General features: G+C 34.8%; 1 protein-coding gene across 1 annotated transcript in view; it reads left to right on the top strand.

Annotated features, from left to right (window-relative positions):
* The first annotated feature begins 9 nt into the window (after positions 1-9).
* Positions 10-23512, top strand: part of LOC149787420 (uncharacterized) — a 52605-nt gene continuing 29102 nt past the window's right edge. The window contains exon 1 of the mRNA XM_089976098.1: positions 10-1703. Within this exon, the coding sequence (XP_089832224.1) occupies positions 10-1703 (1694 nt within the window). The remainder of the gene's footprint in view (positions 1704-23512) is intronic.

Raw genomic sequence — 23512 nt, 5'->3', positions numbered from 1 at the left:
ACAGCAAATATGGAATGCATTTCCTTGTATTCAGAATGTCAGGAACTTGATGGACTGCACCTGAAACCAGTTCCAGATTGTGATGGTATGTGGGAAGGGCATATTGATGTTCCAGTTCATAAGATGAGATATGCATATCAGTTCAAAGCCCAAAGATATGAAGGATTCTATCCTATTAGATCAAAAAAAGTATATGTAAGTGATCGAAAATGCATGAATGGTGGTGTTCAGCGTTATGAATTTTTTCCAAATAATGGAGTCCTAACAAACTATGTTTCAAAGGAAGGATATCTGGCACATTGCAGACATATTATGAGTCTTTGCAATCGATCAGATGTATTTGATTGCATTATTCAAATTGAACAACTTTCAAGGAAATATGACCTTGGCAGTTTTGATGACAGAATAATAGGAGTATTGCAGTCAACAGTTTCAATTTCTAATCCAGCAGCTGTAATACTGTTGGCAGTGATTCTGATGATAAATGTCAGAAATATTACATTGTTCCTTGCAACACATTGTCTTCAACAGGATATGATCAGAGCAATATTTAGGAGTTTTAAAACTGTAGATTTTTTCAAATTCAGTGAAAATTATAAAAGATATCTCCCAGATCTGCTCCACAACCTCGGCAGTTTTCTCTATGGGAAAGATTTTAACTTGCTTTGTTTCATGTATGAGACATATCCATTCCTAGATGAACGTTTCTTCATTAAAGAAATTAGAAGCCAGTGGGTTTTAAATCCAAAACAGGTACTTCCATCTGTTGGTCAAAGTTTTGAAATTCTGAAAGACATTATTTTCATAATTGCAAAAAGAATTGAAAAGAATGATCTGGCAGTTGTATTGCTAGAGAAATTGTTTCTACATCTTCCTCCATCTTTGACATTGAAGTGTCAGAAACATTTATTTTCTGTTTGTCTCACACCAGGAAATGATGTTCACAATAATCTTAAATACAGATTACAATCAACACTTACTGCCTCTGTTTTGGCAAACATATCAGCTAATGTAAACCAAGGAAGAATCAAAGAATTATGTGATCTTTTGGAAGTCCTTCAAGATGAAGAAGCTGTGGCTTTTAGAATAAGAGACAAGTTACAACGTAGTCTTATCACTTTTGTTGAGAAGAAAACAGAAAGGATATCACCAACTGACTTTAAAAGTCTTGAAAAGATTATTTTGAATTCCAAGCTATTTTTGGAAAAAGACAAGCAAGAAGACTTATTAAAGGTTCTTGGACTATCAAAAGGGAAAGAGTTTCATGGGCTTTTTATAACAGTTCTTTGCAATTCAAAGTTCAGCAACACTTTAATAGAATGTCCTAAATTAGTTAGCAAATGGTTAGAGACTGCAGTCAAATACCATGTAAAGGTAGAAGACTATTCAAGAAAAGAAGATGAAATATGTCCATGCTATGCATATCTTCATGATGCTTTGTCCCTGCCAAACATTCCAGAAAATGGTCACTTGCAAGAGGAACTTAAAGAGTATGTCTTCAAATGGTTGCTTCAACAAGATCCCAAATTTGTTGTAAGAAAATTAGAAGACATTGAAAAACTAAGCAAGGATAAGTGTACTGTTCTTGGCATATACCAAAAACATGTTCAACAGTTTCTTACAGAAAAATGTGAATCTACAAGACCAGATGAAATTCTTCTGGCAATCACTGGAACAGAAGGAAGGCTTCGCATCAATTCTGGGTAAGTGTTGCTCATGCACTGATACAGACTAAATATTTTCAGTTCTTGATTGCACCTGATTGAAAACCAAAGTGTCATAAAATCAAACTTTTATATTTTCTTTGTCATCATTCTTGCATTCAGAAACATTTTAATCTGTGCACATTGTTGTGATTCCTTTTTTCTTCATAGTTTTCATTTGAAGGGGTATGGTAAATTGGGACTTTCTGTCAGTCAGTCTGCAAGAACATCCATCTGACCTTTAATATCTGCTCACAAACCTCTCTCTCTCTCTCTCTCTTGATTCATGTGAATATTCTATATAATATATCTTTATTTGACAAAGGTCTCACAATTAGCTCGATTGAAATTTCTTACATTTTTATTACTGTGAATACATATCTTATTTCTGCACTTGATTTTGTTTCTGCACAACAATCTATTTTGCTATAACTGTCACCATTTATTTTTTTTAAAAAGGAAAACGTCAACTAAATTGGACTTTTCCAGTTTTATATCTTTTAAGCTCTACTGGTCATATGCCAAAAGAGCTTTTATGATAACTTTAAATCTGGTGTCTGTTAGCACAAGTTTGTTATCACTGCTCTTAAACTAATGGGATAACTGCCATGAAACTTGATGCACAAACACACACCCACCCACTCACCCATTCTAGTTGATCCTAAACGAGAATGGTGTCCATTGAACATGAAACATGGCCAACTTGAAGGACTAATGGTGCTAATGATATGGAGAAATTATATATATATATATATATATATATATATATATATATATATATATATATATATATATATATGGGATTAGCTGGCCAGGATTGGTTGATAATTGAAGGAAGATTTTAGAAAAATAATTTTTTAAGAGCTTATCCTAGTTGTAACTAAAAAAGATAGACATTTTTTTCTTGATAGAATTTCAGTCCCATGACAGATTTGGGTATGAAAGACTCATTACTTAAATCAGTACCTGTCTCTGGTGTGGTATTGAAAGCACATGTTTCAATCAAATGCAGATGCAGAAAATGCTGCAGGTCATATGGTTTTCTTCTACACAGAAAATGTCATAAAGTATATGTCATTACTGATGAATGTAAGTTTGAATATGAGTATTCCAAACTTTTATGTTACTGACTTTTTAATATCCTGGCATTTGCATAGATTTACTATGGGAACTAAATTAGTACCATGAGTCCTGAAAATCTTGTTAATGCTAGTCATGGCAGCTCAGTTGGTTAAGCATAAGGCCTATAATCCAAGGGTTGTAGGTTTGATACCTACCCAGGTTGGCAACATCAGTAGGCACTTGAGAAAGGCAATTGGTTCTCATTTCCTCGGCATGATATAGCCAATAATATGTCAAACATGATGTTAAGCCAACAAGACCAATAAAGCAAACATTTCCTGAAGGGATAGTCAGATCAGTGTGTGCTTTTTACTGAACGTTTCTCGGTTTTAACAGAACTTTTATCACTGTCTTTATCATGGTAAAGAAATAGGAATCAGGTGCCTTTCCCAATGATAACACTAATGCAAGTGACCTGAGCAGGTTTCAAACCCATGACCCTTAGATTAAAAATCTGATTGTTTACCAACAGAGCTACTATGACTGTCTTTAACTAAAAGACTTCTTATGATGTATAGTTGGTCCATAATGAAAATGACTCTGACCTGACATCCAATACTACCTCAGTGGCAGCCATCTTAAAAATCATGTCACTGCTAATCCTCCTGAATGGATAGTCATAGTCAACATAGAGTTTCAAACATAAGACTTCCTATAACATCTTGTTTTTCCTAAATAAAAATGGTGATGTTCTAATATTTAGTATCTAGTGGATGCACCCACTGAATAGATTGTAATATTGACATGGAAAGGCTTGTTATAAATCTTGTTAGTGCCGAATGAACACAGCGCAACACAACGTCCATGAGCTTACACTACCATGGTCATCTTCCGAAATTGTTTGTCATAACTCTTTATGAGAGGATGGTCATGGGTTTTCTTTAAAAATACTTTTTATGACCTCTTAAATGAAAATGGTGCTAATCTGACATTAAATATGGACATCACAGTGGCCATCTTTAAAATATTATTGTTTCTCCACCAGATGGTCATATTAACATAGTATTTTCACTAAAAGACATCTTGTGATGTTTGCTTGGTATCAACTTAAAATTGGTATCAATCTGATACATCTGACATCTAAATAGACCACCTTGAAAATCTTGTTTCTAATCTTCCTGATTAACATAGAGTTTCACTAGATGACACTATGTGACACCTTGTTCCCAAATAAAAATAATGCCATTGGACATCCAATACTTGGGAGCAGATGGATGTAATGACACGAGGTCTTCACTGAGAGACTTTTTGTTTAGTGTAGTTGTTCTAAATGCAAACAGTGCTTCTTGAACATCCCATATGGGCATTGTGGTGGCCAGCTTTTAAATCTTATCTTCATTCCTGCATGGGGTTCTCAAAAAAAGACTTTAAATGTTGTCTGGTTGGTTCTAAATGAAAATGGTGTCACTCTGACTTCTAGTATGAGTGCCATGGCAGCCATCTTAAAAATCTTGTTATCACAACTCTTTCTGAATTGATGGTCATGTTGACTAGGGATTTTACTACACGACTTCTTATGTTGTCTGGTTGATCCTAAATGAGTTGCCAATCTTACATAAAATATTTCCACCATGATTTGCTATCTTGAAAAAGTTATCATTGTTATTACTTCTGAATGAATGAAGATTTCTTGTGAGGTCTAATTTGTTCTAAGCGAAAATTGTGCCTGACAGCATCCATATTAGAAATCTCATTATCACTACTCATGATTGGATGGTCATATTGACATGGGATTTTCACTAAATGACTTATTATTCTGTCTAGTTGGTCCAAAATGAAATTGTTAATATCTTACATGAAATATTGCCACCATGGTGGCCATCTTGAAAATCGTATTGCTACTTCTGAACAGATAGTCATGATGTCATTAGACCTTTTGTGACATTTTGTTAGTCCTAAATTAAAAAGGTACCATTCTAACATACAGCATGTTACAACATGTTATTGCAATCCTCCTCAGATGCTATTCCTCAGCTGCATGTGAATTTCAAAATGAAGTGAATGCCAGGATTTGAACCGTAGGATTTTATGTAATTTAATGTAGACTTCAGGAATTCTTGAAGTATTCAATATGTACCAGATATCTAGCTCAGTATGATTTCCACAGGTTTTTCTCAGGACAGCTTTTACTGTAGTTAAATCTCTATATGATTAGTTGTAGGAAAATGTATTTGCCAAGATTGGAGCAAAATGAAAATACATAATTTCTCTGTTTGAAGCATTTCTGTTAGTTCACATTCTGGGTTTAAAAACATGTAGAATAATTCCAACTTATGCTAAACAGAATAAGAAATGAAAAAGATCATAGTTCTCAATGTAAAGATTTAGCCTCATGCAGAGATATGGTGAGGAAACAAACTTAGGTAAAATTGTGGAGTATAACCTTAAGGACCAAAAATGGATGAATAATAAATATTTTTGTTTTACTACTTTCAGTTGCTTTGTTTTTGCTGCTTACAGTAAATAGAAAATAAAATTGATAGTGACAAATGACACTAGTTTGAAAAAGTCTCCTGTAAAAGTTTCCAACTCTCATCTCCTCTTGCTGTCATTACATAATAGTCACTTAGGAATAGACACATTTTACATGCTAGACATTAAATAGCAAGGTTCTGACTTGAAAATGTTGTATGCATCATAATAGGGATTGCATTTTCTTCTTAGAAATAAGATTTTAATGGGCTAATAGGTCAGTCATCAGGGTCATAGTGGCAGAACAAAGTTATTGACAGAATTTGTAAAACAATTGCTGTGAAAGAAATGATGAAGGTAAACCTTTTATATATTAATATTCCAAAAGCAGTAATACATGATCTGTCATTCTTGCCTTTTTTAACCTTCCCTTCATGAAATTATCCAAATTAGAAAATTCCATCCTCCCATTCATTGGAAAAACATCTAGAACTAGAGAGAACAGACTTAATCTGACCCCACAATGCACAGTAACCTTCCTGTTGGACACTACTACAGCAGCAGAGAGGGCAAACAGACCACTGTGGGAAATGGTCACCCTTTTTTTAACCAAATAAAAATAGTGACCCTGCATAGAGGTAACTACCATACCACGTCATTGATTGACCCAGACAAACAAGGGATGTGGTCCACACCCTCTCTGCTGCTATATTAATTTATCCAAATATTTTATCAAGACCTACACGATATCTTGTTCTGGGATCATGTAAATTTATCGTTATAAATCCATGTGCAACTTGAGCTCATGAAAAGAAATTTCTAAATTTATTATAATCCATGTCACCACCACACCAAGTTTGATGAATATTTCGCAGTGTATGTGTGTCTATGCCATTAAACACAACTAAAATATTACAGTTATCTCTGATCACTTTCGGAATTTGTGTATACCGCTGAGTAACATAGATCACATCTGTATTTTTATGTCTGCCACGAGAAAATATCCTGGCTGGATTGGATTGTTTGTCTAGCATCACATCATCATACACCACTAAATTATTAATAAACCCATCAAGATCATCTACGGACGGTGCTTCTTCGATATCTGTTACAAAATTAATAATATTTTCACCGTCATCTATTATGGTGCTACCAAATATAATTTGTCCCATTTCAACCATCTCATTATCAAATTAAGTAGTAATTGCGTCTTACCCGATCCAGATAGTCCTATGATAATCATTCTGATGGAATTCAGTAGCGCAGGATGATGCTTAACAGGTTCTCGTTTTCTTGTCGCTGAGAAGTCAATTATATCCATGCTGTATAAAATATCGATGGATTTATATTGTGTAAAGTGCAGGACGCGTACCCCGACAGATACACTAACAACTATTACTACAAAAAATAATAAATCAGCAGTTACTGGTAAGTGTACACGGTGTGGTACAAAGAAATTTAAATTTATCTCTACTGACAAGTCAGTGCAGTCAGGTGAAAAACCAAAACCAAAATCAAGTGTAAAAAAAAGTAACACGGAGGTGATATTGCAGCAAAATTAACAAAGTTACCGGAACTCCGTGGGCTAAATATCCAGGAGAAAAACATCTACCAGGATAAAATTATTGTGGTCTGGTACTCGACTCGATATCAGGCTCGATAATCAAGATCAACCAAAACCAGGCGAGGAACCAATAAACGCTATTGATAAAGCATGTCATGCTCATGATGTTGCGTATAAGAGTAAAGATCTACAAGACAGGCATATTGCAGATGTGAAATTAATTAACGCGCTAGATTCTATAAAAAATAAAAATATCAAAGAAAAATTAGCTAATTGGTTAGTAAGATCTGCGATGAAAGGTAAATTAGCGCTTGGGTCTGGTAATATATAATGGAATCAATTTATTATAGTCCAAGAGGATACTGGAAAGGTAAAGCAGCAATTAGTAAACTTGCTGATGCAGCAGCGGTTAAACATTCTACTGCTAAAACGTGGTTATCCAAACCGGCAATATGGCAAATTTATCTACCACCACCTAAGCAAATTCAGTACGCGTATTTCAATGTTAGTGTTCCTAATGAAGTTCATCAAGCTGATATTCTGTTTTTACCACATGATACTGTACGTAGAAAAACGTACAAGTACGCATTAACTGTTGTTGATGTTGCAAGTAGATATAAAGATGCAGAACCATTGTCAATGAAAACATCATCTGAAGTAGCTGATGTATTTGAACGAATTTATCAACAAGGACCATTACGATGGCCAAATCTATTACAAGTTGATCCTGGCAAGGAATTTCTTGGTCCAGTATCTTCGTTGATGAAGCAACATAATACCAAAATACGACAAGGGCATACTGCAATTCATCGTGATCAGGCAATTGTTGAATGATTTAATCGAACACTCGCTGAGCGGTTATTTGGATATCAATACGCGAGGGAATTTATTCAGGATACGAGATCTCGTGAATGGGTTACAAGATTACCAAGTGTGATAACTGCATTAAATAATGAGATTACCCGAACAACCAACATGAAACCCATTAATGCAATTACAAAAAAAAAATATACCTACACAACGACGTGATTTAACACAGCCAGTGCTAGGTAATATCACTGTCAGGTATTTATACAAGCCCGGTGAACTTGAAGGTGGTAAAGCAAGAGCGACTGATCCTATTTGGAGTGTTACCACACACAAAATATCCACCATGACAAGATCCTCAGGTAGACCCGCAATCTACAGATTAGATTCAACTGCTCCTCAATGTGGATTTGTATGTAAACAATTACAAGTAATTCCCGAGGATACACAATTACCACCGCGATCACTTAACTAGCGCCTCTATGTCGAATTACACTCAAGACAGATCAACATCACATTTTCTCATGTATGACCGCGACTGCTATCTTTTCTGTCTACGGTAAATTGTCTTGAATCATTATTCAAGTACCTCCATAGCATTATACAATTACAACTGGCGCAGTGATTATTCTGCTGCTGTTTTAACTCAGTAATAAATTCAACATCAAGATCAAAGTCGCGTTCATTTTTTTTATCAGATTGCTTGTATCCAATTAATTTTTTTCTTATTATATCACCGTTGATGATGATGCTGGTTTTATTAACGATTTCAGGAATTATAATTCTCTGTAACTGAGATATTTTTCTAACCCTTGATACCGCTAAATAAACTAAATTTGACCACTCAATACGATCGTCTACAATCCAAACTTGTGTATCAGAAATAGTTAATCCCTGAGACGAGTAGATCGTCATAGCGTATCCCAACACCCATGGAGATTTGTCAACACGTAATGCATCTTCAACAACACTGATATCAACAGCGACAATATCATTTAATACGAGATTTTGTTTCTCAGTCTGCCCAGGAATATCAACATTAATATTCTGTTTTCGTGTATCTGATGGTCTATAACATAACGGTACGGGCAATTCTGAGTATTTTTCTTTATGCAGCTGAAATAACTGTTGTTGTAAAGCGTCTCTGATTATTTTTCTGCTTGCTACTATTAAATCGTTGGGCCTCCATAAATTCAAAAAATCGTTCATCGAGGTCTCTGAGATCACTCTGCGTATTATTTCACACTGAATTTTGTTTGATTGTAATCTGATTAATTTTTTAAACTCCTTTAAATTTTCATCAAGAGCTCTATGATCGTCATCTATTTCTTCGTAATAATCAATGAAATTTTTTAACCAATCATGTGAAGATGGTCCAACAAAAGGCAGCGGTTGACCATGATCGCCACACATTATTATAGCGGTATTTTTCGTCAACAACCAATCAAGAAACATTTTTAATGCATCCAATGACACCATACATATCTCGTCCCAAATAATTATTTTATGTATATATTTTTCTCCCATTCGTTCAGGAGTCCATGTATCCCTGCACCACTGAAAGAAACTGTGATGCGTGCACGATTGTACTTGCCGCTGTTTCATCTCTCGTGCAAGTTTATGTGTGGGTGTCAGCACGATCATATCTGAATTTCTAAAAACATTAATTGCTCGAGTCGTCTTGCCGTATCGACCAGGTCCATTGAGATATACTGTCTTATATCTAGTTATTGGATCACTCACTGACGGCGCTTTCGACATTTCTGATATTTTATTACACTTACGATAAAAATCTGTCATCGGAACATCTGCTGATTCTGTATAATTGTGTGATATTTCCTTTTTTATTCTCCACGAACTCCATCATTCATCATTACTTGTAAATTTCATAACAGACTCTAAATATTTACTCGAAATATAAAACGAATCTGTTGCAACTCTGACTGCAGTCTCAGGAAATCTATTAATCATCGATAATAAATTTATAGAAACATAAGCCAACATAGAAGATCTTAGATGAGTATACTGTGGGGAGACATCATTTATGTAACTAACGATCGTACCCAATTTTGTTCCGTCGGATAAATAAACACTTTCTTGATTTACAAATATATCTCTCGCTGTTGTATCAGCAATTAATAAATCGTATTCGGCATCATCTAGAATTAATCGTGCGTAATGTCTTTTATGATCATATGCACCACCCTGAGTAAATTTACCTATAATTCTTCTACCGAGATCTTTTGCGGTTTTTTCATTATTTTTAAGTTTAATCTCGAGAATTTTAGGAGCTTCTTTGATAGTATCATCTTCGGAAGCACCAGGACATTTTTCCTTAAATTCCTTAATAACTTCATCGAGACTAATAGAACCTGGCATGGGTAACCAAACTTCGGTCTGTGCGTGATATGATATAATTGCCTCACTGACAACCAACGATGTCAGTATCGCACAATCTAGCATATATCGTAATAAAACTATAGGCACCCAACATTTTTCACAAAAATGTCTGCCAAACCAAACATAACAAATTTGGTGGAGATTTTCGTTAAACTCAAATGATTCAACACAAGCGAATCCAGTCAGATCAAAATCAGGTAATGGTCCATTAATTGCCACTCATGTCATCTCGTTTGTTGGGTGACCGAATCTTTTAAAGTACACAGAACAATCTCCGTATCCTAGAAAACTTCCCGGATAACATGCAACCATATCAACTGAAATAACATAATTGTAATTATATTTGGTATTCCATAATCCACCGTGTCCGTATTCGACGCAACTTGCGCGTACGTCCTCGAGTAAATCAAATCGTGTTGGTTTCCATAAATTCTTTTCTCTAGCAAAATGAGCCGCAACAGATGGAACGGTAAACCAGTTAGTTAGTAATTTGTCAGTATTTTCCGTGGAGTGCTTGCACTGTAAAACCTTCTCCGCGAGATTTTTCATCTCGCCATGGAGAGATTCTGTTCAATATATTTCACCGTTCGGTTTAACAAACTGATTAAATTCACCTTCCTCATCACTTTTAAATAACCATACTGATACAGGATCGTTTTTACTTACTTCGTTAATAAAATCAAACATTCCTCCCCCCATATCTGAGGGGTAAAATCTAACAGTTCGATCACGTGGAAATATTGTTACTGCACTAGTCCATGCATGCGCGTTATGATCAATAATATTTATTGGAGCTCCTTTCAATTTATATTTCAATTCATATAATATTTATATGGTTATCGTTGATACTTTTATTGGAAATTTTAATATTTTTCCTAGTTCAGCAACATCTTTTATTGTAGCACTGGTATCCTTAACTGAATCAGCCCACGCGTTTATTTTTTCACGTCTTAAATCAGTTAATCCATTTCCACGCATCGCATTTGTGAAGTGTTCTAGTACTCGTTCGGCTACACAATTTAACCTTGACAATTTCATTGGTGCCAGTTTATCATCGCAGGTTTTTTTTATTTATCTCATAGATTCCATAAATAACTGCTGTTACAGGGTACGCTCGCTCATAATACGGTTTATCAATACCAGTCAACAGACCCGGTCTGGAATTTTTTCTTAATATGACAGTTTTATTATTACCAGGACAGGATCATATTTATCACGGATAATCCAACTTCCTGTTTCTGTTCACACAATAAATTTTACTCTGAAGAAATATTTTTGATCGCCCTCGTACTCAGTGATGTAGTTAATAATAGTTGCCGCTCGTTTGTCATTCATTGTAGTGTCCTTGACATCATTGCGAATAATCTTGAATGTTGACCATACATGAGATGCACCATCTGTATAAAATTCTTTCTTGGCGTCGTGAATTTTCAAGATCAAACTTTTATTTTTCGGATCAACCAGATCTCGTACTGGTAAGTCAGGAGATAATCTGTCGAGATTAAATTTATATTTAGAAGGCCTAGTTTGGGATAATCTTTTAAACTTGTTCATATAATTAAAACAAGTATTTAAATAAAAATATTATATATACAATGTTTCAATGCAAATGGTTGATGATCGGCTCAGTAAATTGCTGCAACAAATCCTGCAGAGGTGAGTTTTGTTGGATGCACTTAAAAAATATACGGCGAGGAAGTCTAGGACCAATACCGTGTCTGTGATGTGGTGTTGGAGTGCGAGGAAAAACAGGTTTATGTGCAGATAGCGGTACAAAACGATTCAGAGAATTTAAGAGATATTATGACCACAAAAAAAAAAAATAACAGTGAAAACTCTATAAAATCCGTGGAGGATTATATATCAAGATTTCAGACAAACAATGATTTAAACAAATAATATTATTATAATGGAGCAAAATAAATTTGTCCCACATCCTGTCATAACAAACTACGAATCAAATATTGATGGTGTGATCAGAAATTGTCGATTAGAAAAACCAGTTGGTTTTGTTACTAATACTGGTTATCTAATGTTTACTGCTGGAAAGAAAAATTATCTCTGTCATCGTTTCACATACGAGTGTTACAAGGGGTTGATCAAAGATGGTCTTGTGATCGATCATATTGACGGGGATCCTCAGAATAATAGGTTATTCAACCTTCGAGTTGTTACACAGAGCGAGAACTCTGCACGGGGTGGGGGGGACTGGTAAATATGACAGAACAATTGTAAGAAGGGCTGTAAAGTCTACAAACATAGAAACCGGTGAAGAAATTACATTTCAGTCAATGTATTCAGCTGCGAAATACTTTGATAATAACTCGCGTGCGGTACAATTTATCACAGAAAATATAACCAGATCTGCTTTTTCCAGTAAATATAAACAGAGAATCACCTTTCAGTATTGTTAACTATCATCACTACCTTAAATTAATTTTTTTAATTTATGTCACAGTATTTCTCCCATACATTGCTTATTTTTTGACTCACGAAAGGGAAATTACTTCTGTATTTGTAGATTTCTGGTTTTTTATGGTCGTAATTAGTCAGTTTTAACCATTTATGTCATAATTAATTACTTGTAGAAGTATATTTATGGTTTTTTAAATATATAAACGTATTTCCCATCATACAACATAGCGGAGTTATTTTTAGATCTGTTATGAGAAATCAAGGTAACTTACAATCTGTTTGGACCACTGTTATTGATCCGCAAGGTAGTTGTATATAGGCAGAACACGCTGCATTTACAATCTGCTTAGAAACTGTTGTTATGGTACAAATCGATCTGTCGGTTTGGGCAGAATACGCTATATTCACAATCCACTTAGGAACCGCTGTTATTGATCTGTAGGTTTGTATTTGCAGTCTGTTACGAAAAACACGCTGTTATAAGACAGATATATTCAAAAACCACTGTTATAATATAGATATATTCAGAAACCGCTGTTATAATACAGATATATACAGAAACCGTTGTTTTAATGTAGAAACAGTTATTTAAATGTAGAAATCATTGTTTTAGCACAGAAACCATTGTTTTAGTGCAAATATATGTACCATAACTATATATTAATTTCCAAAACAGATGTTTGTAAGAAGGTTCGATAGCCCAATCAGTAACATATTGGACTGTGACGCTTGCGGTCCAGGATCAAATCCCCATGGCTGACAACTGTCAGTGGTGTGCATAATTGCGATTTTATAATAATTGGGGGGCACCGCCAACCAACCCCCCCACTCAGCAGAACCCTCCAACCACAATCACTGGTGGTTGATACATGTTTTGTATCACCCACGGGCTGATTATTGGGGAGGGTGTTCTGGTGAGCATGTATGTTTGTGCCATCATTCATTCATTGTATATATTATAAATACTACGTGTTGTGCCATCCTTCATTCATTGTATATATAATCTGAGCTCGCTAAAACACTCGATTAGGGGCTCATCATTCATAATATATGTTGTGCCGTCCTTAATTCAGATTATATGTTCCGTGTATCCTCTAAACTTAGTAGAATGCGGTGGCAAGCTACAAGTTTAATGGGGTTGTGAATATGTAAATACTACGTGTTGTGTTCCATGTTGTGTATCCTCTAAACTTAGTAGAATGCGGTGGCAAGCAACAAGTTTAATGGGGATTGTCTTCACCAAACACACCCTCTTGGGCCTCTAGACCGTTGTTTGACGGGTTAGGGGCTCTCATAGGGGGTAGTGTTTCGCGTATCCTCTAAACTTAGTAGAATGCGGTGGCAAGCTACAAGTTTAATGGGGTTGTAAATATGTAAATACTGTATTTTGTGCCGTCTTTGAAACATTCCGCTGAACTCGCTAAACACTCGTTCTATAGGGATAATTTTTTTTATTTTAAAGATTTATATATTATATAATGAACAATGAAAATGTCAAAGACATTATTTCTGCTATTAAAAAATTGGAAGAAAACGGAATTAATATACCTGATAAACTAAATCCTGAAAAAATAATATCTGATTTTGAAACGTTAGAAGAACTTAAAAATTAAAATAAGTATGTTCTATCATCTCAGTATAAATTCATAAAGCGGATTCAGGCAGCTATGTTCCAGTTCTTAGCTATGGTGAACGATGATCAAGTAAATAAATTTATTCCTCTTTCTGTTGCAATAGAAAAGGTCAGATCGGGATTATCCAATGAGTACGAAACGAAAAAAAAATCAGTACCCGCATAAGATACTTAAGAAAAATTAAGTCAGCGGGTAACAACCAAAGCAACCCTGAGTCATAATATTCTGAAATGTTTTTTTTTTTATTTCTGAAATATAAAATCTGATTAATTGGCATAATTTCGACCACATATGGGTGAAGTATCATAAATATATTATTAAGAAAATGATAATTCACCCATCACCCATTGTCATGGATGTTATATTTAATATCACATCAGAATTAATAAATTTATTGATTTATACAAATAATAAGATATTTCAGAATGATAATAAAATATTTTTTTTGTAATATTTTTTGGAAAACTGATTAATTTACATAATTTTAAGTACCAACCACCCCATCAGAATTAATAAATTAATCGATTTATACAAATTTAAGTACCAATCACCCCATCAAAATTAACAAATTGATTGATTTGTATAATTTTAAGTACCAATTACCCCATCAGAATTAGCAAACTGATTGATTTGTATAATTTTAAGTACTAATCACCCCATCAGATTGATTTACATAAATAATAAAATATTTCAGAATAATAATAAAATATTTGTTTTGTAGTATTTTTGGGAAAACTGATTGATTTGTACAATTTTCAGTACCAATTACCCCATCAGAATTAATAAACTGATCGATTTGCATGCTTTTGAGTAGCAATTACCCCATCAGAATTAATAAATCAATTGATTTGTATAATTTTAAGTACCAATAACCCCATCAGAATTAATAAATTAATTCATTTGTATACTTTTGAGTAGCAATCACCCCATCAGAATTAATAAATTAGTTGATTTACATAAATAATAAAATTATTTCAGAATAATAATAAAATATTTTTTTGTAGTATTTTTTGGAAAACTGATTGATTTGTATACTTTTGAGTAGCAATCACCCCATCAGAATTAATAAATTAATTGATTTGTATAATTTTAAGTACCAACCACCCCATCAGATTGATTCATAAAAATTAAAATATTTCAGAATAATAATAAATTGTTTCAGATTATACAAAACTGATTAATTTGTGTAATTTACCCCATCAGTGATTAATTAATGCTTACATTTATTTATTTATTCTGAAATATTATTTTTTTAAGTTGATTGAGTTTAATACAGGAGTGTGTATAATTTATAATCTGATCTCTGTTACAAATGATCGCGATAATATGTTCTCGACAGAGCTCATGTAACTGTTCTTGTGTTAATAAGAAATCCTCGTTTCCGTAGTCATCAATAACTAAACGTTAAATTGCTCTGTGTTTGGAGGTTGTGAAAAAGCTGTTCTGATGGCGTTTTCAAGTACTTCTTTGTCATGTATAAAAACCTTTACATGCTGGTACATTATATAATATTTACCTGATTAATTAAGATTTCACATACAGATTTATTACAAGCTCTTCTCCACGTAGGTCAATTAAGCAGTTAAGGTTGTCTGTGAGCTTAAAATTTATTCATGTTAACACATTATTGTGACACCGCAAATATACAGGATTAGTTGGTTCTTGCACGATTAAACTTCCAGGGGATACTTGTGGTGTGAATGTATATAAAATATATCCCTACTGAGCCTGATTTGATCTTCCAAGATCTATTTGATAGCTACCATCAATTACATCACAAACCAGATTGACCACGATCGTGCTGGTTATATTAATGATTCCCGGAGATACATGTCTGCCGCCGCCGTGTGGATCGTTATTATATCTGAGAACAGTTGGAGGTGGTGCTATTTATTTCCACGCATCGAGTATTTTAGGAAAATATTCATCAATAACATCATTGACAGATTTTTTTAACTCATCTACACTATACCCGGGAAATTTAAAATTTGGTATATCGGCTTCTGTTAATTTATATTTATCAAACCATTCTTTTATATCAGATCCTTCAGAAAATTTTAAACTATCACTTGAACTATTTGGTTGTTAAAATATTCCATATCTGATACAAGTTGATTTAATATTTCCATGTGTGTGATGATTTTTTCACGTGATGACGCTGATATGTCAAAAATATTTTCGTTAAAATATTGATTTAGTTGATCTAGTTGTTTTTTACATTCTTGATTGATTTCCTGAAAATATTTAATAATATCACTTTGATGAAAACCTAAAGTAGTTGTTTCCCCAGGAATTTTTAAAAGTCCATGCCACATCATCACCGATAATGACAAATCTACTAAACAGTGATTTAATTTTAAATTTACGTAGTTGTTCCCGGTATGATGGATTAATTGCATGATATGATTGTCTCTCCATGACATAATCAGATTTTTTCGGTTCTGGTGGTATCGATGTTATCGGTGGTGATATTTCAGGCCAACCTAGTACGGATCTTATCGTGGATTGATAAATATCAACGGCATAATCAGGAGAATGTATCTCAACTGTCAAGGACAGTGTTGGTTCATGAATGTTAATTGATATTTTTGCTTCTTTTCTAGTTATTGATTTTATTCTATGTTGAAATTCCTCATTAATTTGTTCAATCTCATAACTACCAGTGGGTATTCCAACATCTATCCAGTCAGGAGTACCATCTGGTTTGTTCTTGTTAGCAAATACAAGTGAATTATTTGCTGGTGTACCATTAAATGATTTTGATCTGATATTTGGCCAGCTGTAATATACCTGTAATTGAGCCAGTGCTATTTCCTTTGCTGGAATTGCAGAAGGAAAGTTAATACTAAATTCAGGATTAGTTGAACTTACCAAGATCATCGCTATCTTTGGTGGAGTTGTATTAGTCACAATCTGCTGAAGTAATTCTGTCATTATTAGTACTTGTATCTTTAATACCGATACCTTCATCATATATTTTAGTCATCATTGAAAACTCGAAATCAGATATAATTCCATCACTGAGACTTGTTGATAACAATGAGGACAATTTCGAGTATGCTACCGTTGCTGTATGTAATCTTATCATGTAATCGGATAATTTTTCATTCATGCAAGTGCATATTATTTTTGTGATGATATTGAAACTGCAATAGTTGTTGCTGCTGAAATACAAATAGTTACGGCTACTGGTGCCATCATTGTCACCGCTGATAATATAACACCTGTTCCAGCAACAACAGCGGATACTGAATAAACAATCACATCAACGATAACTAATCATTGTCAATATTTCTTTACTTTTACTGTATACTGTTCAACTCGATCTTTTAAAGTTGCCTGCCATTCACGCGCTTGATTGTGCCTGTATTGAGATGCATCGCTGATTGAGGTACTCATTATATTTATATGCAGTAACCAATTGAGGTGTTTCAGCTACAAATTCCAAACACCACCAGTAAGATGTTGCGTTTAAATTCTTATCAGCTGCTTCCAGAATAAAAATTTCTTCGGTTCCGCTATTTAATGTAACAGATACAACCCCAGAAAACTTATCAATTGAATTACGCCATGGATACGTTGTAAATATTTCAAATTTTGAAGCACTGAACACAGACAGCCTGTACACGCCAGTGACTGTTGCGGTATATTTAATAGTTTTATTTTGCTGCGACCATGTTGCGAATCCCGATGATACTGTATATACGATGTTTGTGATATGCGTGGGAATTATTCCGGCTGGGATTTTAATCAGATTGGTTTTATTAATGATCTCAGGAACCCCCGCTACGATGTTTTGCTATGTTTGTTTGATCATGTCGATGTTCGTCTTGATATCAACGAGTTTTATGTCAACAGAGTGCAGAGTGCCGAAGAATTTATGGATTCATTGCTTTTTTGAAAATTTCTTCGAAATCTTCCAAAAGTGCCTACGTGAACGTCATACTCGGCCCGCAACATGGATAATTTACCATCTACGGTGTTGTAGTTGACATCAACGTATTTTTTTGTTGCTGCGTCTTCGTCGGATGTTGGATTTCTTAACACTACTGTCTTATTCCCATTCATGCTGAGTTCACCTGTCATTGTATCACTGGTGTTTCTTACACGATTAGCAACACTTTTTGAAATTTCATCTCTGATGGTTTTAAGCGACATACTTGAATCCCTGATTTTGCCGCTGTCAGTAAACACAGGGATATTATCCGTAACTGCACCGAGTACTCGTCGAACTATATCATTCCATCTGATGTTGCTCGTTTTTAGTTTTCCGTATCGATCCTGAAAAATAACGACCTCATCTGGATCAACTCCAGCCAGGTTCATAATATCAGCAAGTTCATCTTTAGTCACGTACTTTGACAGATCAACGTCACCGGACTATTTTTAACACGTGAAGAAGATCTTTTTCTGTAAATATCAACCATTATATTTTAAGATCTGTTTAAAACGAATCGGTTGCTTGTATAATCATATACGACTTTATGTGGCGGTTTGGATGATTTTGATATAGCGTTAAGTACATTAATTACTTCATGGCCACATATTGGCGGATCTGTCATTGTTTGTGTGGGTAGCGTTGAATACCAAACTTGTGCGTGAAATGGTGCAACATACTTGATAAATTCAACAGGTGGAGCTAACCCGCATGAATCAAAATAAACAATTCCACGTGGATCAACCGCGTATGATACCCAATGAGTACCAGGTCCTGAATTCGAGTCGAGATTAATAATACCTGTTTCAAGTTTGTTCAGTTGTTTCGGTAATTGATCTTGCATAAAAACACCTCTAAAGTATTTTATTTTTAATCGTTTAGCAGCATTAAGTAAATCAAAATTTTATGCTGGAACATTTAACGTGGAAGCCTCAGACCTCTTCCCCAACGAGATCCCGGTAATCTTAGGCCGCGTCCCCTTTTTTTTATATCCATTTCCAGTTGCTTTCTTTAGAGCCATTCCAGCAGCTGTTCCAACAGCACCTAACGCGGCTGCTTTTGCTACAGCTGGAGCAGCAGCAGCTATTAACGCTGGAATAGCCACGAGAAGTGGAAATATACCACCTGTTTTACCCATGTCCTTGATGGCGCTCGGAGAAAGATGAAATTGAACTCCGGTTTTTTATTCTAGGGCTCTATTGAAATGTTTAATCTGATTATTTGTCAATGATAATTTGTTTGGACCACCACCAATCTGATCTCGTTTTAGTGATATTTTAGTTCCGCATTTGTTGGCGGTTTTTGATTGAAGCTTTTTTACCTGACCGGGAGTCAGAGGAACATTAACATGACTATACGACATTTTTATGTAAATATATTTTTCTAAATAATATGATTAAAGGTTTTCCACTGGTGCATCAACGACTCTCATTCGACCACTACCACCTTCAAGTAACATGGCTTTATCGCTGAGTATGACCGCGATTGCTCTGTAATTAACACCACCTGTATTTAATGTTGCTTTAAGATGTACATCAACAACAGATTGTTTTGATAGATCAAGATGCTCCAGTGAAAAATAATAAATCGGATACAAAGTTCTAAAATCATGTTGTGATATTTGCAACCCAGTATGAACATTTTGATCACGTCCCATGAACGACATCAATTGATGATATACACGTCCTATACTATTTTGTTCATAATTTAGTTGTATATTCTCTGTTGGTTCTTGTTGCCCGTTTATCCTAAGGAAATATCTGTAACGCCTAGTTTATCAAATATCATATGAGTATGTTCTTGATCACCTAATCAATCATGGTTCTGAAACGCAATAAAAATACGCCGTGGCACAGAAACACCTTGTTGTGATGCTATATGCCATGTAAACTGACTGTTAACGTTAGTTTTGCATACTATCCGTGATTGTTGTTAACCATGACAACAAGGATTTACCACCAGTGTCCATGAAAGAAATCAACATCGTTCTTCTGCGATCACTGGAGTCATTACCGGCATCCACAGTGAAAGTTTCGATAATACTACTTTACCAGCATCACCATCAGATCTCCACAGAGCATCGTTATCATCACCCTTTCTTACAAGAACAACCGTGTGTCTAGCTCCAAAAATAACCTTTCTAACATTTCTACAAAATCCAAAAATATGCGATAGTGGAATTGCACATGAAAATCTTCTATTGCCTCCTAGCAACATATTTTTACACATTGTAAATCCCAAGTTGAAATCTGGATTAGAACCATGAACCACCGCCATCACGTCAGCATCACCGGCAGTGGCAGAGTGTTTTTTCAGTCGTTTTGTATCATACGGATTATCATCAGGGTGACCAGAATTATCTTTCACAAACATCATTGTGGGACCTGCTGATCTTGTATAATTATCAGAATATCTTGCTAATCCTGTTATTGTTGTAGCAACGTCGACATCATTCTGAATTGATTCGATATTTTTTCCATCGATCATATACGTGGCGCTATTAAATAATGCCATGATCCCATTGTTGACAAAACCAACTTTTACTGCATCTCCGTAATTAGCATTATTTGTTCTTACAATTGTTCCTTCTACCTCAAGAAAAGCCTCAGAAGGTAAAAAGTATCTACTTGTGTCATGAACTTGTAGTTCAATTCTTCCACGTTGATTTGGTGTTCGTGCATCATAAGAATAAAACTGATAATCACGTATCGATTCATATTTAAGGACAGGTGCTTCCATATCAGATGCTGTGTCTGATTCACGCTTGAACATTTTATTATAATTATTTCCGTCTAACATGTTGATTACCGCATTCGGGAAATTCCACTTTGGGAAATTCCACTTCCTGATATCAAACTTGAAATATTATTTCCTGATTCACTGAGTCCTTGATCTGCTAATGCTGCTAGTTTTTGATTTGCAGCCTGATTTATTATTCTACTGACATCTGCTGGCATCACTTCAGTACTTGCCAGTTTCATGGTGGTTGTCGTTTTCGTCGCATTAATCGTGCTAGTTTATCTTTGATCGCTGAGAACGCCTTACCAGCAACATTGACAATTGCTCCAGGAGCTTTATCACAAACAATATCAATAGCTTTCATCGATAATTGTTTTGCAACAGGTGCTACTTTTGGAGCTATCCTTGTGAATAATCTCTGCACAACATCACCAAGTCCATCTCCGTAAGTAGCTCTGTAGATTGGCAATCGTGAGTTTATCGCTCTGACCTGTACGGGTTTATGATGATTATTATGTATGATCGTCTTATTTTATTTGCTATTTATCTAACAACTAGTCATCAACAAGTTCATCGATAAGTTCTCGGTAAACACCGATATCCATGATACCACCTTGAAATAATCGCCGGCAAATATCAGCTGCTTCATTAATTATTTCTGGTGAATTATTTCCAGCACGTTTTCCTCCTATGAGAACTTCTAACCATGACACATCAATAATAATATTATCAGGACAAACAAAATCATTTCCCAGACCACTTCCCGTTGCTCCTTCTTCTGATTTCTTAGATGGTGTTGTTCTAAATAACTTTTTGATTTTTGACAGCGGTGAAGAAGATTGTTGTTGTTCTATTTGTTGCAGAGGTGAAGGAAGTTGATACTGGGAGAGTTTTTCTTGTTCTTGTTGTCTTACTCTCTTTTCTCTCCATGAAGTACTTTTACTTCTCCATAAAGATTTCTATATTCTAAATCATTACTTCTAACCTGTCTTTTGTTTGCATATATGCGATATATCCATTTAATAAGATCTTCATTATTTGTCCTTTCATGAGGGGGGTTTAAAATATCAGATTTATTAAATTATACAATATAATATTTGTTTGGGTAATTTTTCTCTTTCAGTATTTCTAATATCTTCGGCAAACCCTTCCTTAAATCTTGCAATTAATTTTATATTTTCTCTTACTGGTTCAGGTTCAAATTCAAGTTCTTTTTCTATGCCGGTGACTTCAGCACAAAGTTTTCCAATACTTTCAAGTATTTCCTCACCAACAGGTGGAGGTTGGGCCGCAGCTATATCAGTTGGAAGATCTCGTAAAATCTTCTTTGTCTGCTTAGTTCTTCTTGCTATTTTTTCGGTTTGTTCTGCTGTTTGTTTTGATACCGGAAGAAGATCTTCTTTGATGACAGTTGTAACTTTTTCAGTAGCTGCAGTGACGAGTTTAAACAAATTTTTAGTGTCCTCTTCATATTCAACTTGTGCTTCTTGCTGCGCTTGTAGATTTTTTTCTGAATGAGTCTCTGACAGGAAGAAATATTTTAATTGCTTCTAGTCTCTCTCATGCTATTCTTGCAGTATGAGATTCTGGATGTACCATTATTTTTAATATAACAATTTTTTAATTAATAGCAGTAGAGAGGGCGTAAATTTAATTAAACAGATATCATTAATATCATGAATAACTGTACGTGGCCGCGTCAAGGAACCACTAACAAATGCAGCAAAAGATGCTGTGGAGAATATTGTAAAAAAACACAACTATATTTTATCAAAAAATCCTCATGCTGGTCCACGAAGTTGTGTTGGTTGTAACAACAGCGTTAGAGGATTATATCAGATTTGCAAAAATTGCGGTGGAGATCGATACTGAAGTTTAATGATATAAACACAGAAAGAACATAAATCCAAAAATAGAAAAACCACCATCAGAACTTGAATATTACTTGAAATTTAAAGATCCTGATAAAGATATTCAAGATTTCCAGGAAGATTCAGAATAATATAGCATCAGAGAGGGTGTGGACCGCATCCCTTGTTGGTCAATCAATGACGCGGTATGGTAGTTACCTCTATGAAGGGTCACTATTTCTTTTTGGGTGACCATTCCCCACAGTGGTCTGTTCACCCTCTCTGCTGCTACTACTAATTGATTAATGGTTAAACTGTTTTCTGAAAAATTGCCTTTACCTCATTTTCTATTTACTGTAATTATTTAGCAGAGCCCAGTCCTAATATACCCTTCCACTCACAGAATTATGGCAGTAATCCCCCTCCATAGTTATGCCTTACCTGTCACTGTTATTAAGCTTTATCTTTTTGTAATGGAAATAACTTGTCTGTGCTCGATGCACCAACTACCTGTTCTACAAATTTCTTAGAACTTGTTCATCGACCCTGTCTGACCTACATCATCAGGCCATACGATATAGTGCATCCTCATTCTTTCAAGGACATTTGGCTAATACAGTACATTGGAGCTGGGTGCAATGAGGGCATCCAATAGTGACAGGCAAGCAAGTATTACATAATTAAAGTTAGTTTTACTCCCACAAAAGCTACATTTTAATATCAGTACAGTTGAACCCGGTTATGTCGCCGGCCTAGGGGTTTGCCAAAAAGCGTCGAGATAACCGATGATCAAGATAAACGAAAACCAATATGGCAGCAATATATTAACATGTGCTTGAAATTTCTTTATGTACATGATGTGCGTTAATAAATGAGAATGTACATGCACGTGTTTTCGGAGGTTTTTTTACACAACAGCGTTGCCGCGA

This window comes from Sinohyriopsis cumingii, chromosome 12 (assembly GCF_028554795.1).
Source record: "Sinohyriopsis cumingii isolate HCF-2022 chromosome 12, ASM2855479v2, whole genome shotgun sequence".
NCBI classification, from domain to species: domain Eukaryota; kingdom Metazoa; phylum Mollusca; class Bivalvia; order Unionida; family Unionidae; genus Sinohyriopsis; species Sinohyriopsis cumingii.
The sequence above is the reverse complement of the archived record's forward strand: the minus strand, read 5'-3'. Positions and strand labels throughout refer to the sequence as shown.